This window comes from Lygodium microphyllum, chromosome 1, assembly GCF_053477565.2.
Source record: "Lygodium microphyllum isolate KBCC chromosome 1, Lygodium_microphyllum_v1.1.10, whole genome shotgun sequence".
NCBI classification, from domain to species: Eukaryota; Viridiplantae; Streptophyta; class Polypodiopsida; order Schizaeales; family Lygodiaceae; genus Lygodium; species Lygodium microphyllum.
The window spans coordinates 14,634,936-14,647,409 of NC_141135.1; the positions used below are offsets into that span (position 1 = coordinate 14,634,936).

The following is a 12,474-nucleotide window of genomic DNA, read 5'->3' on the forward strand; positions in this document are numbered from 1 at the left end:
CTAGAGGTGCAAATGTCTAGTGCAAGGAAGGGCAGCAGCGTTGAAGGTTGCGCGTGCTTGTAGGCAGCGTAAAGGGCAGCACATGCTTGTCAGGAGAATGCAGTGATAGCAGCACCACAACCAAGAGGGGTAGCCACCATTGTTTTCTCTCTTTTCGTAATAGATAATTGTTTTAATCACCAAAAAAAAAAAAAAAAAAAAAAAAAAACAAGATTACAAGATGCAAGATGGCTCTAGGCCATCTTGCATAAACTCAGCTCTCATTTACAGAATTTTAGATTACCAAAAGATCTCTCTCTCTCTCTCTCTCTCTCTCTCTCTCTCATAAATCTCTCTTCCCTCTAGGAGAGAAACAGGGTGATCGAAGAACTGAGGCACGAGCTCGATGAATATAGAAACCAGCTGGACCTACTCAAGAAGGAGGAAGGAGAAATCACTGAAACAACGCCCACCAAGGTGCAATCCGAGATCAACGAGCTGAAGACACAAGTAACAAAGGAGCTCAACACGTGGGCAAATATAGTGAAACAAGCACAAGCCGAAGTGGCCGAGAACTCCAAATGGATTGAGGTAGCCAAGAAATCGCCAACAAAGAAGGAGGAGTTTGTGAATGCAGCACTGGAGGAGGAGAAAAAGAGAAAGCTTAGAGCGCTCCACATCCGGGTGGTCGGATGGAAGGAAGGGGATAGCCCCCTGGCAGATGCCCAATAGATATGTGGAAAGTTGGGAGTAGAGGACCCTCAAATAGTGGAGAATGCATGGCGTGTAGGGAAAGACCTCACCAAGGGAAGGCCTCTTATCCTCAAATTTGCCAACTTAGAATCCAGACGAGCCTTCCTCTCTAAAAGGACAGCTCTAAAAGGGGAAAAAGTCTACCTGGAGGATGACCTCACACCCGCACAGGTGGCACACCGTAAAGAATGCATGCCACAGATCCTGGAGGCTCGCAAAGCGGGAAAATGGGCAGTATACAGGGATGGTCGGGTCATCATCACAGATAAGCGCCAATGACGGGGCGCGGCCTATGAGACCCACCCGAGTTTTGCAGTGTGGAATTGCAACGGAGCTATGAAGACAAATGCAGGATTATTCCAGGAGACCTTCACCGGCAAGGACATCGTCCTTTACATAGAAACCCACCAAAGCCCAGGCACCTACTTACGAGAAGTGAGGGGATATAGATGGGAGACGGCATGCCGCCCTAGAGCCCGAACAAAAGGAGGGACCCGAGGGTCCGGAGGGGTGGCTGTGTTGTATAGGGAGGAGCTACAGCCCATGGTGCAGGTCATGCGGAAAGATGAGGAAGCCCGGTTCATGTGGATCCGGATATACACAGATCACCCCCGAGACATATACATGGCGGTGTGCTATTTCCCACTAGCACACTCCCCATACGCACCACAGAAGGGCGAGTCACCATACCTACCGCTGTACAAAGATATCATGCACTACTCCAGCCTGGGGGATGTCATGTTGGCTGGAGACTTCAATGCACGCACAGCACAAAGGCAGACCCCCTTCTTCGAGAGCGAAGACCACATGTACAAAGAGATTGCACCGGAGGAGATAGGACTCAACCGGGCGTCACAGGACACAGCTGAGTGCACCGAATATGGCGAACACCTACTGGCGTTAGGGGGGGCACACGGACTGGCCATCCTCAACGGCCTCGACAGATGGCCCGGGTCGGATGCCCTCACATGCTTCCCACACAGGCACGCGGCCAATTGCAGTGGATGGGGGCACATGGAGCACCCACACAGAAACTGGGAGCAAGCACAGTGGACTATATCCTCGGCCCTCTATCACTTATCCCCGACGTCCAGTCCCTTAAAATATCACCTTTCCCACTCGCAGTGGCTGCCGACCATGCATACCTACAATTTGACATAACCTGCAGGTATGACCTAACCCCCCCAGCAAGCAACCCCCCAAGATTCCCCAGGTACCACTTTACCAGGCTAACTGCGAGCATATACTCCGACCATCTCTATTGGAGCCTGCAAGAAATGAACCCCCACGCACCCTTGGAGGAGGTCACAGCACAGTTGGCGGGCACACTACACACCTCAGCTACCGAATACTTCCCCCACACATCCCCCTCCCCCCACCCCACCCCTCCGAACAAGAATGTCCCACAGAATAGCTGGTACGACGCAGAGTGCAGGGAAACCCGGCTCCATCTTCAATAGGACGAAGCACGGGGAGTACACACGCATAAACAGACACGCTTGATCTTCCGTCGCCTAGTGCGACGGAAGAAACGAGCCTACCTCTCCAAAGTGAAACACGAATTCTACCAGCTATTCTTAGGACAGGACAGCAAAGAGGCATGGAAGGCGTTTCAGGAACCCCGAGCCCAGACGCCCATCACCTCCCCGGACACTTGGCATGCATATGCAACCTCACTATACCAAGTACCCAAGCAGCCCCAGCTACCCCGGCCCCCAGGGAGCAGACCCGGATCATCCATATTCTTCAGCACGGGGCGGGTTCGGAACGCCATTGACAGACTCCAAAATGGCCGTGCCCAAGACCACGAAGGCTTGGTAGCAGAGCATTTGACCCATGCTAGAGACATACTGGCACCTCTCCTAGCACACATGTTCAACAGAGCCCTATGGGAAGGCTTCCTAGCCAGTTGGTCAGCCAACACCATAATACCTATCCTGAAGGCCGAAGACCCCATGGTTCCCAGGAACTACTGAATAGTCATGGTTGGCCATGTACTAGCCAAGCTCTATGGATCCATACTGGAACACGAGCTGAGCAAGCGGGCAGAGCAACACCAACACCGAGCAGCAGGACAAGCAGGGTTTAGGAGGGGGTTCTGCACCCTTGACCATATCCTCACACGGAGAGCCATCATAGAGGAGGGCAGAGCGCATGGAAGACGGGTGTACTGCTGCTTCGTGGACTTCCGCAAGGCCTTTGACATAGTCCCACGAGCGAGGCTCACGTAGAGACTACAGGAATTGGAGGTACCAACCGAAATACGATGGGGGATATTGGCAACGGGCCGAGTTCAGGCACCGGGAGGGCTGTCAAAGGAGATCACCAGCACCATCGGAGTCAAGCAGGGATGCCCACTCTCGCCCACCCTATTTGGCCTCTACATTGATGAGATCTCAGAGTACATAGATAAATTGGGCGAGGTGGGATCGAGCCTGGGAGGGACACTGATACCTATCTTACTATATGCGGACGACATAGTCCTCATCGCCAGCACACCCGAAGGGCTGCAGCGCCAACTGGACGCACCACAGGCCTTTTGCCAAGACAAAGACCTAACTGTGAACCTGGGGAAAACCAAGGTCATGGTGTTCAACACGTCAACCCAATGGCTTCGTCGGTCGGTACCCCCCTTCACATACGGAGGAGAAACCATGGACGTGGTCCAAAGATACGTCTATCTGGGGATTACATTCTCTGGACCGAGATTTACCCTGAGAAAAGCCGCGGAAGATAGACTAACCCGAGGCTATGCAGCCCTCGGGTCAATGGAGAACCAATGTGCCCGCATACAGTTCCAGGAACCCCAGACAAAACTCTGGCTTTTTGACACCTTGGTCACACCAACCCTCCTGTACGGGGCTCCCATATGGGGGTCCAATCTCTACCACACGCGGAGGGCCCCACAGGATTATCCACTGCGTGAGGAGGAGGCCACCTATGAGGGATGGGACCAGATGGAGAGACCCCTAGTACTTATGATCTCACGGATGATCCGAAGCAAGCCCTCCGTACCACACGAGACCATCCACGCAGAGCTGGGGGCACCGCCCCTCGTGGCTGAGGCCCTCTTCCAGACCGTGACCTTCTTGCGCCAAATATGGGACCTGCCCCAGCACCAGTACCCGAGACTCGCCCTGAAGTCATCCAAACAGCTAGCAACACAAGGGGACACTGAGTGCTGGTACGCCCAAACAGAGACCTGGCTACGGCTCCATGGCCTGCACATGGACCACCTCCCCCCACTACAATACAGCCTAGACTGCCCACACCTGGAGCTTAGCCGAGAGGAGGTAAATCGCATCACCAGAATGGATATCATCCAGACAGACACCGCCAGGACATGGGTGACCCCCACATCGGAACTAGGAACCAAGAAGGCTTTCTACCGAGAACACTTCCTGCATATCTCCCCGGATGGCTTCATCACCCGCCCAAGCTACGTGGACACACAATTGTCTCATGGGGTCAGAAGTGCCATCGGACAAATCCGCACGTCCTCACACCAACTACGGGTCGAAACGGGCAGATACGGGGCCAACCCCCTCCCCCCAGAAGACCGAATCTGTCAGCTCTGCCATCTCGAGCCAGAGACAGAGGAACACTATATCTGTAGATGCCCAGTGTACTACGAAATCCGGGGACGCTTCCACTGCCTATTCAGCGAAGGATTCGGACCACTCTCCAAGGTGATGGAATTCAAAGACCAGAGATGCCTGGGGCTCTTTGTACTGGAAATACGACGCCACAGAGACCACCTCCTACGAACCACGGAGCAAAGACAAGGAGCCACCAACCAACGCATACTCAACGACTTCTACCAAATACCAGCTACTCTCCCCACCACTGAGGCCCCACCAGCCCAACCGGCCTCCCGGCCCCCGGGGACCACCTTAGAAATAGCCACGACGAGAGGTAAAGCCCGGCGACCACGCCCCGCCGGCCCCCGTCCCCGCAGAAGACACTGGTCGAAGATACAAGGGATACTACGCCGCCATCGGAGGGCCCTGCCCCGCCGCTTTAGCCTCTCCATGCTAGACCGACCCATGCGGGACATCTTAGGATGAACACCCTAGGAGCAGTTCCACACCGCACTGGGAGTACCTCTAGATTGTATCTAGTCCAAATATCATTTTGTACCTACTCAATTTAGTTCAACATAGCATAAATGTTAGCTTCACTAGGACTTTTGAAATCTCCCAGACATTTGTATGCAACATTTTGGTCTCATAGGCCAACTTGGCCTGTTGTAGACGTTAATATAACTTTCTTTCTTTCTTTCTTCTTTCTTCTCTCTCTCTCTCTCTCTCTCTCTCTCCGTAGGTACTTGCATTAATTACGAAAAAAGTAAAAGATTACAAGATGCAAGATGACTCTAGGCCATCGTGCATGAACTCAATTCTCTTTTACAAGTCACATGAGAAAGGAACACCAAGGAGTACAAAAATCAGGGTAGGGTCATTGGAGAGATTGCCCAACGCGAAGGTACTAAATCCTCTGCAAATAAAGTATCAACATCTTGAATAAGATCAAGTTGCCATTGAAGAAGCCCTTTAAGCTTGGCAACATAATTTTTGATGTTTGAAGCAGCAAAAAAAAGGAATGCATTGCGTGTGATCTAAATATGCCAGCTATCCCAAAATCTAAGAAAGTGAAATAGAATCTTGAGGTGGGGTTGCAGTAGACTATGATGCTTAGGCTTACCAAAAACCCAATCAAAAGGATGCATCTTGATGCCCACTATAGCATGCCAAATGTCACAAAGGAGGGGCCATATTCTCTGAGCAAAAGGACAAAAGATAAATGGGTGGCGGGAAGACTCCATTGCAATAGTACAGAAGAAACAATTCCCATTGGAAATACCGCGGCGATGAAGAGCTGAAGCAAGGGGAAAACCACCCACAAACATGGGCTAAATGAATACCTTGCATTTGAACGGTGTCTTGTTGTGCCATCCCTCCATCACTATAAGCTTCACCATGCTTTAGATTTGTGCAGTCCCCAAAGTGCATTAGCTTTAATGATCAACCATGAATGATCTTTGATCACAAGGTGGTAAATTTGAATAACTAAAGGAGACTCTAGACTCAAGTGGCCATCAAGGTTCCAATCCTACTAGGGACAGGTAGAATCTAGGACAAGAAAAGGTTGGCTATCATATAAGAGTTTGGAGACCTTGCCCCAAAGGTCACAGTAGCCATGACGGACCCAGAAAACCCATCTAACCATGCAAAAAGATATGAGCGTGCATCAAGACATGAGAGGCAATAGCCACTAAGACTAATCTAGGCTGAGCAATGCGATTAAACTTAGGTCTACCTTCTAATTTGTCCTCCCATGAGAGCAGAGGAGATAGCGCTAGAATTTTTTCCATTTGGAAAGAATTTGCAACCGATCTATCCTTGGCTGGGTGCCATTGGACCTTTCAAAGGACCATTTTCCAAGAACATATCGCCATTTTCCAAGACCATTTTCAAAGGACCATTTATATCGCCGACTGGGGCTACTTGCCTACATCACGAAAAATAGGTCCTGGCAGCCCCAACTGCGCATGAAATGACAGCGGAGCTCTTGACGAGCCCTAGACTCGCCCTAACCTGATCCCATCAATCAGGGAGGGAGTGGATGTTGGAGGTCTAGAGCTCTGCTAATGTCGCTTGTGGTGAAAGTCTCTCTCCACCGAAAGCCTCCTAACACCGCGCCTTCCAGATATGCCATCCAATAAGACTCCCTATGATCTCCCTTAACTTTGAGTGGTCTACTGTGGGCTCCAGTACTTGGCGGATGGGTAGAGCCTCCAGACCCACAGCTGCGCACGACCCTACCTTGATAATGAATATCATGTCCTGCATCCCAGCCTCATACAAAAGGTGACGGCCTTGGCTGACTGCCTGCCAATAGAAAGCTCCCTATGAGATACATCCAAGGCTGGGTGCTATACGGCGAAGGATGTGGCATGCTCCTCTTCACACGAATTGCGCCTCCTCACAGGACCAAAGGCATTGCTTTGGGGTTTCCAGAGGCTGCTGTGTGCAGTGTTTACAACCTCCCTCCTGCATCTAGGCAAGCCAACTTCCCACCGCCGAGCCTCCATGTGTCACCGGCCATAAGAAATACGACACCCTCTTTAGCCTCCAGCTATCCCATAGGCGGCACCAAAAGGTCTATCGGAAAGGCTCGATGATGATGTGCTCCGCCTAGTGCCTGCTGCGTGACAGTGTCCGATCCATATCCTCCTGTATCAATACATGTTTGCCAATCCTGGCAGTGTACTCTAGGAACCTAGGTGGCTTCTTGGCGACCGCACTAGCCGGCCATAGCCACTCTCTTGGATCCCACTCCAGCTCATCAAGTGGTCTACCCTCCAAGATCCAAAGGCGTCGCTCCGTGAGCTTCTTCCTAAAAACATAGGGGTCTAGTTGCCATGTCTTCCCTTGAAGGCCCACCACTCGTCCTCTACGAAAGGGCGGCTATCCCCTCATCCTGCTGCCCTCTTTCAAGGGCCAAACGTCCCCCCTCCTGCACGGCGAAGAAAGTCCCTTGTGGGGCACCGCCCACTCTACCTGCCACCTGTAGGGGGATTCCTGCTGGTGAAAACCTGGCTGCCCATACCTTCCTGGGCTCAATCGGCTCTCGTATCGGGGGAGCAAGCCACTCCAGAGGTATTGCTGCGTCTATCTCCCTTCTCCTCAACTCCACTCCTCTCTGGCAACTTGATACATGGTGCAGCACCTTCTCGTATGCCATCCTGTATACCTCCCGCCATGTCCTAATGGTACGAGTCGAGCCGGCCTCCCAACCAGCCCACTGGATGGGGGGGCGCTCGCCAATTTGTGCCCCTTCTCGATCTTTGACCTGGGGGTTCTAGATCACTGGTTGACGGTCTATCTCCTTCTGGCAGCTTGGGGGGCTCTAGATTAGGGCCTTACGAAGGCCTTGCCACACGCGGAGTAAGCTGCGCAGGAAAGGTGATCTGGGGGGGGTGATTTGGGCTGACATGAAGATCCATCTAAGGGACGGCCTCCACTCACTGCTAAGCCTCGGTCTACAATTTTGAAGACCCTCTTGCAATAGGACCTTCCAAGTTCTCTTGGTGTGAGGCCACGGACTACTAGCTCGCCCAAAAAGAGCCATACTCTGATATTCTGGGTCTATGATCCCAAGCCCTCCCTCTGACCGATGCCGTATGATGGTCGCCCACGCCACCTTGGCCTTGGAGTCCCTAGAACCATTTGACCCTAACCAAAGGAAGTTCCACACTAGGCGGCAGAGCTGCACTATGCATGAAGAGGAGAAGCATCAACACAAGGCAATGTACTAGGCCATCGCTAGGAGTATCTAGTTGACCACTAGGGCTTGGTCGGCTAGTGAGAGACGAGCCGTGCTCCAGTAGGTCAGTTTCCTCCAAATCAAATCAAGGACAAGAAGAAACTGTTGGGCAAGAGTGATGTCGAGTCTCACCTGGAACCCTAGGTACTGGACGGTTTGTCCTCTGCTCACCCATCTAAATCCCAGGTGGATGCACCACTCCGTGCTAGAGTTCGGGTCTATGAGGAAACCAACTGACTTTTGCTAGTTGATTTTTGCTCCCGCTGCAAAACAAAACACGTCAAGAGCCAGCGTCACTCTCTCCAGCATCAACTCATCGTCCTCTATGTAGAGTGCTGTGTCATTTGCATACTTTTGAGTCCAACAACTTAGTCTCCTCTCTCACTGGAAGTCTGAGGCCGCATAATCCCCTCACACATTACCCGAGGAAGTAAGACATCGCCTTTGCAAAGAGTAGAAACAGGTATGGGGCCAAGGGGCAGCCCTGTTGAACCTCTCTCCCTAGCCGAAATGCCTCCCTTCGCCTTCTGCCTATGAGAACCCTGCTGGGGGCCGATCTGTAAAGGGCGGAGACCCAACGAATCCAAACTTGGGGGAATCCCAACCTCACCATGGTGCCCTCTAGGAAATCCTAGTTCACCCTGTCATAAGCTTTCTCGAAGTCCAAGACTAGTACGGCCAGTCTCTGCCCACTGTGCTGAGGCCACTCTATCGCCTCAAAGAAGGTAAATACATTGTCTAGGATCCTCTTATCTTGGACAAAGCCTATCTATGTGTCATGGATGATGTCTGGAAGCACGGGCAGTAGCCGCCTACCAATCATTTTTGCCAATGCCTTATAGGCCACTGATAATAAGGTGATCGGTCTCTACTGGAAAAGCTCCAACCGGTCTCCCCCTTTGGGGAGAAGACTGATAAGGCCTGCCAAAAGACTCCCTGGCATCTGTCCTGAAGTGAAAATCTCCTAGAAGGCCATCAGTAGGGGATCCTTCACCACTTCCCAGTAAGTGGTGAAGAGGGCCTTAGATAGGCCATCCTCCCCTGGGCATTTCTGCCCATCCTATGTATGGAAGGTCTCCTCTAGTTCCTTCTCTATGAAGGGGGCTAGGAGGGAGCATTCCATCTCCTCTGTGACGAGGGATGGGATGTGATCCTAGACTTTCTGTCTACATCTCTGTCCTCTAGTTGAAGTTGTCTCTTACTGTAAGAGGCGCGTGTAATAGTCAGTAGCAATCTCCATCACTTCATTTGGGCTAGAACGAGTCCTCCCATATTGATCCCGAAGGTTGCGTATCTACTCTCCTGCGGTGTGAGGCTGGTGCACTCCGAAGATCTCCCTGCACATCGTGTCCCCCTTTTGCGCCTAGAAGGCTGTTGAGGTTTAGAAAGAGAACTTAGAGCACCTGTCCTCTAGGCCAGCAATGGCTTCTCATGCGCCCACCTCTTGTGCGTGGAGGGTGGGATCCCCTGGTGCCTCCTGTAATAATCCGTGCATAGCTGCAAGGTCCCATCGGAGTGCTCTCTCCTCCTCCTAGCTCTGTTGCCTAGCCTGTATGGCTGCCTCTTGGCAGATTTTGCTCAACTCGGCTAGGACCTCTGCAACCTCCTCTGCTATCCCGTCCCTCCTGTCCCACTCTCTGGTCCAAATCTGCTCTATTTGTCTCGTCACCTCCTCCCTCCTATAGATCGAGTTAGGGATCCGACAGGATCATGTGTCTAGGGCAGATGCTGGGGGATCAAGTGTCAGGAGAACTGGGCAATGATCGGACAACGTGGTGTCTGCCAACTGCTCAATCTGGCCTCCATGAGAGCCTCTCAACTCTTCCACATAAAACCTATCCAACCGCTCCAGCAGGGCTCCATCTAGCTGCCTGTATCCCCAAGAGAAGCCCAACGAACTCTCCCTCTTGTGGAAGGCAGGGTCTCTCCAAGCATCGCGTGCTCCTACTACTAGCAGAAAGACCTCCCATGCCTCCTGCTCCTCCCTAGAAATACCCTGGTAGTTTCTGCCTCTGCCCTGCTGGTCCTCCAAGGCCTCTAGGTTGTTGAAGTCTCCTCCAACGATCCAGGAGTCCACCTCTGAGAGTCCATCCGCAATCTCCACCCAGAACCTACTGTGTGTCCTAACCTCCGTAGGGGCATAGACATTGAGGACTCCAAGGCACGAGTCCCCAATATCCAATCTGATCCATAGAACCCTCCTTGCCACTATTGTCCCGTGATCTCGTACATAAGTGGTGAGACTTGGGCCAATAGAGGTGCATACGCCTCCACTCTTGCCGTGGGCACCTTTGGCATGCTCCCAGTAAGTGTGCGAGCTTTCCGGAAGTACCTTCCCAACCCGTTAGGCCTGGGTGGGGGTGAGCTTGTGCTCCTGTAGAAGTAAGATCTCGATCTGTGCAGGAAGGGTAGGCTACAGCTCCTGCCGAACAATCAACTTTGTGGAACCATGTGCCCCACTATAGTGGAGACTATTCACTTTCCAGGATGCAAGGTGTAGGCTTATGGGGAAACCTGTGACTAACCGAACAGGCATCTGTTCGGTGTGGAGGTTGCTGATGAGGAGGAGAAGCTATGAGGCATACAAGTACGCTTTGCCACCGGTCTGGATGGCGAGCTCCAATCCCCCATGGTGGCCCTCAGCCGGACCATAGGGGTGATAGATGCTCCAGGTGGTACTATCAATGCATCTATCAGCCATGCTGAGAGTCGTGACTCTGTACATTGGTAGAAACGGGCTGCTTATTCCAGGGGCCACTCGATAATATCCCTTGGAGCTCGCCACTGTGGAGGAGCTCGAAAGATAATGCTCAAGTGTGGGACCTTAGCACCAGCCTACCAGTTAATGTCCATCATGCAACCGGGCCACCCCTGTGCAAACAGTGCTAGTCCTTCTTCTCCCACCCACTTGGAGATGTGGTCCGGTACTTGACTCTTCAACTCTTCCTCTACCTGTGTAGCCGTCCACTTCCCTGAGTGAGAGGACTGAAGAAAAAAGATGTAGTTCGGTCCATCCGGTGGTGCTAGTAGATGGACCCTGTCCCTCCTTGACTTACGGACCATGAAATCCCCACCTCTAGAGGCAGTGGGAACTCTTCGCGCTCCGGAACTCTCTGGTAGGACCATGGGCCACTACAGAAGAAATCTTGTGACAACAGTTGTGCCTGTCTCGGAAAAGTGTGACAAGCGGCAGGGGCGGATGAGCTGGTGACTGTATGGGAGGGGGAAGATTGTTGGTGCGAGGAGGATGTAGGCGTGTGTGGCTCATGACCTCGTGTGGGAGGAGGGGAGGTGGGTCTAGGGAAGAACACCTGTGCCAGGTGCGGATCAGGGGGGGTGCTCGGTAGGGGGTGGTGGAGGGGAGGAGGATCGAGGGATGGTGGGGTGGACGAAGCTGCATGGTGGGTGTGGGGGGGGTTGGTGGCCCTAGAGAGGGGGGCAATGGGCCAGGGTCAGTGGGGAGCGGGGTGTAACGGCTGTGGGATCTTAGGTGAGGTACTCTGTGATGCGGGTGGTGGACGTGGGGGGCTGCGGTCCTGCCGGGTGGGGCGGGTAGGGGGGGCTGTGGAGTGCTCTGCCGAGGGAGCGTCGCTCGCCCACCTGCTCCTTGTTGCCAAGGCTGGGTTTGAGGAGCTGGTTGCGCCCCCTAGCCGTATCCCTCTCTGTCTTCTGTAGACCCGTGTGAAGCCGTCAGTGTCCACCTGTGGGCTTGTCGGCAGAGCCGCCTTGGCTCCAAAGTGCGTACACACTGCTACCTGATGCCCAAAGTCGTGGTAGCGCAGGCACTGTCCTTGCTGCCCCATCACAATGACCTACTCCCTAAAGGCGTGCTCGCCTGCCTCAATCTCTAGGAACTGTGGGATATTCTTGACCTCTTTCACTGCCACCCGTACCTTTGGGACTCCTGCTGCTGTCAATGAATCTGCGAAAGACGCGGGAAGCACATTGCCGAAGAGCCGTCCAAAGTCTTTCACCAACTGGCGATACTCTATCGCCAGGCCGGGGAAAAGAAGGGTGACCGGGTGCCGAACAAACCTATTGTGGAGCGCAATTGCCTCCACAGTAAAGCCACTGTACCAAGGTACCATGTATATGACCCCCTTCGTGGATGCATATGGTGAACTGGCAAGTAACTCGCGAGCTGCGTCTGCGGAACTAAGCCTGACAATGAAGATCCCTTGGCCCATTACGACCGCCTCCATGATCTGCGATGTGTTGATGCGCAGCATGGAGTGAAGCCAGTCCCGAAGCTGGGCCATGGCTGGGGAATGTCCTATTACCTAACCATAAATCGTTGTTTCCTTTAGCTCCAACTCCTTAGCTCGAACGGCTAAGAGCTGCTCCTGAGAGAGGACTACACACAAGGTGTTTGACTGAGAGGCACTCGCTGAGTGCGTCGGCGTTCGACCAGAG

General features: G+C 52.9%; 2 protein-coding genes across 2 annotated transcripts in view; both read left to right on the forward strand.

Moving 5' to 3' along the window:
- The window catches only part of LOC148040860 (uncharacterized), a 216,828-nt gene that overhangs the window by 140,207 nt on the left and 64,147 nt on the right, over positions 1-12,474 (forward strand). The gene's annotated exons all lie outside the window — the stretch shown is intronic.
- LOC148040861 (uncharacterized) lies at positions 217-11,319 on the forward strand. The gene has a single exon (XM_087671222.1). The coding sequence runs from the start codon at positions 3,318-3,320 to the stop codon at positions 4,797-4,799; it is 1,482 nt and encodes a 493-aa protein (XP_087527348.1). The 5' UTR covers positions 217-3,317; the 3' UTR covers positions 4,800-11,319.

Coding starts and splice junctions, on each gene's coding strand:
- LOC148040861 (XM_087671222.1), top strand. CDS start 3,318: ATGGTGTTCAACACGTCAACCCAATGGCTTCGTCGGTCGGTACCCCCC.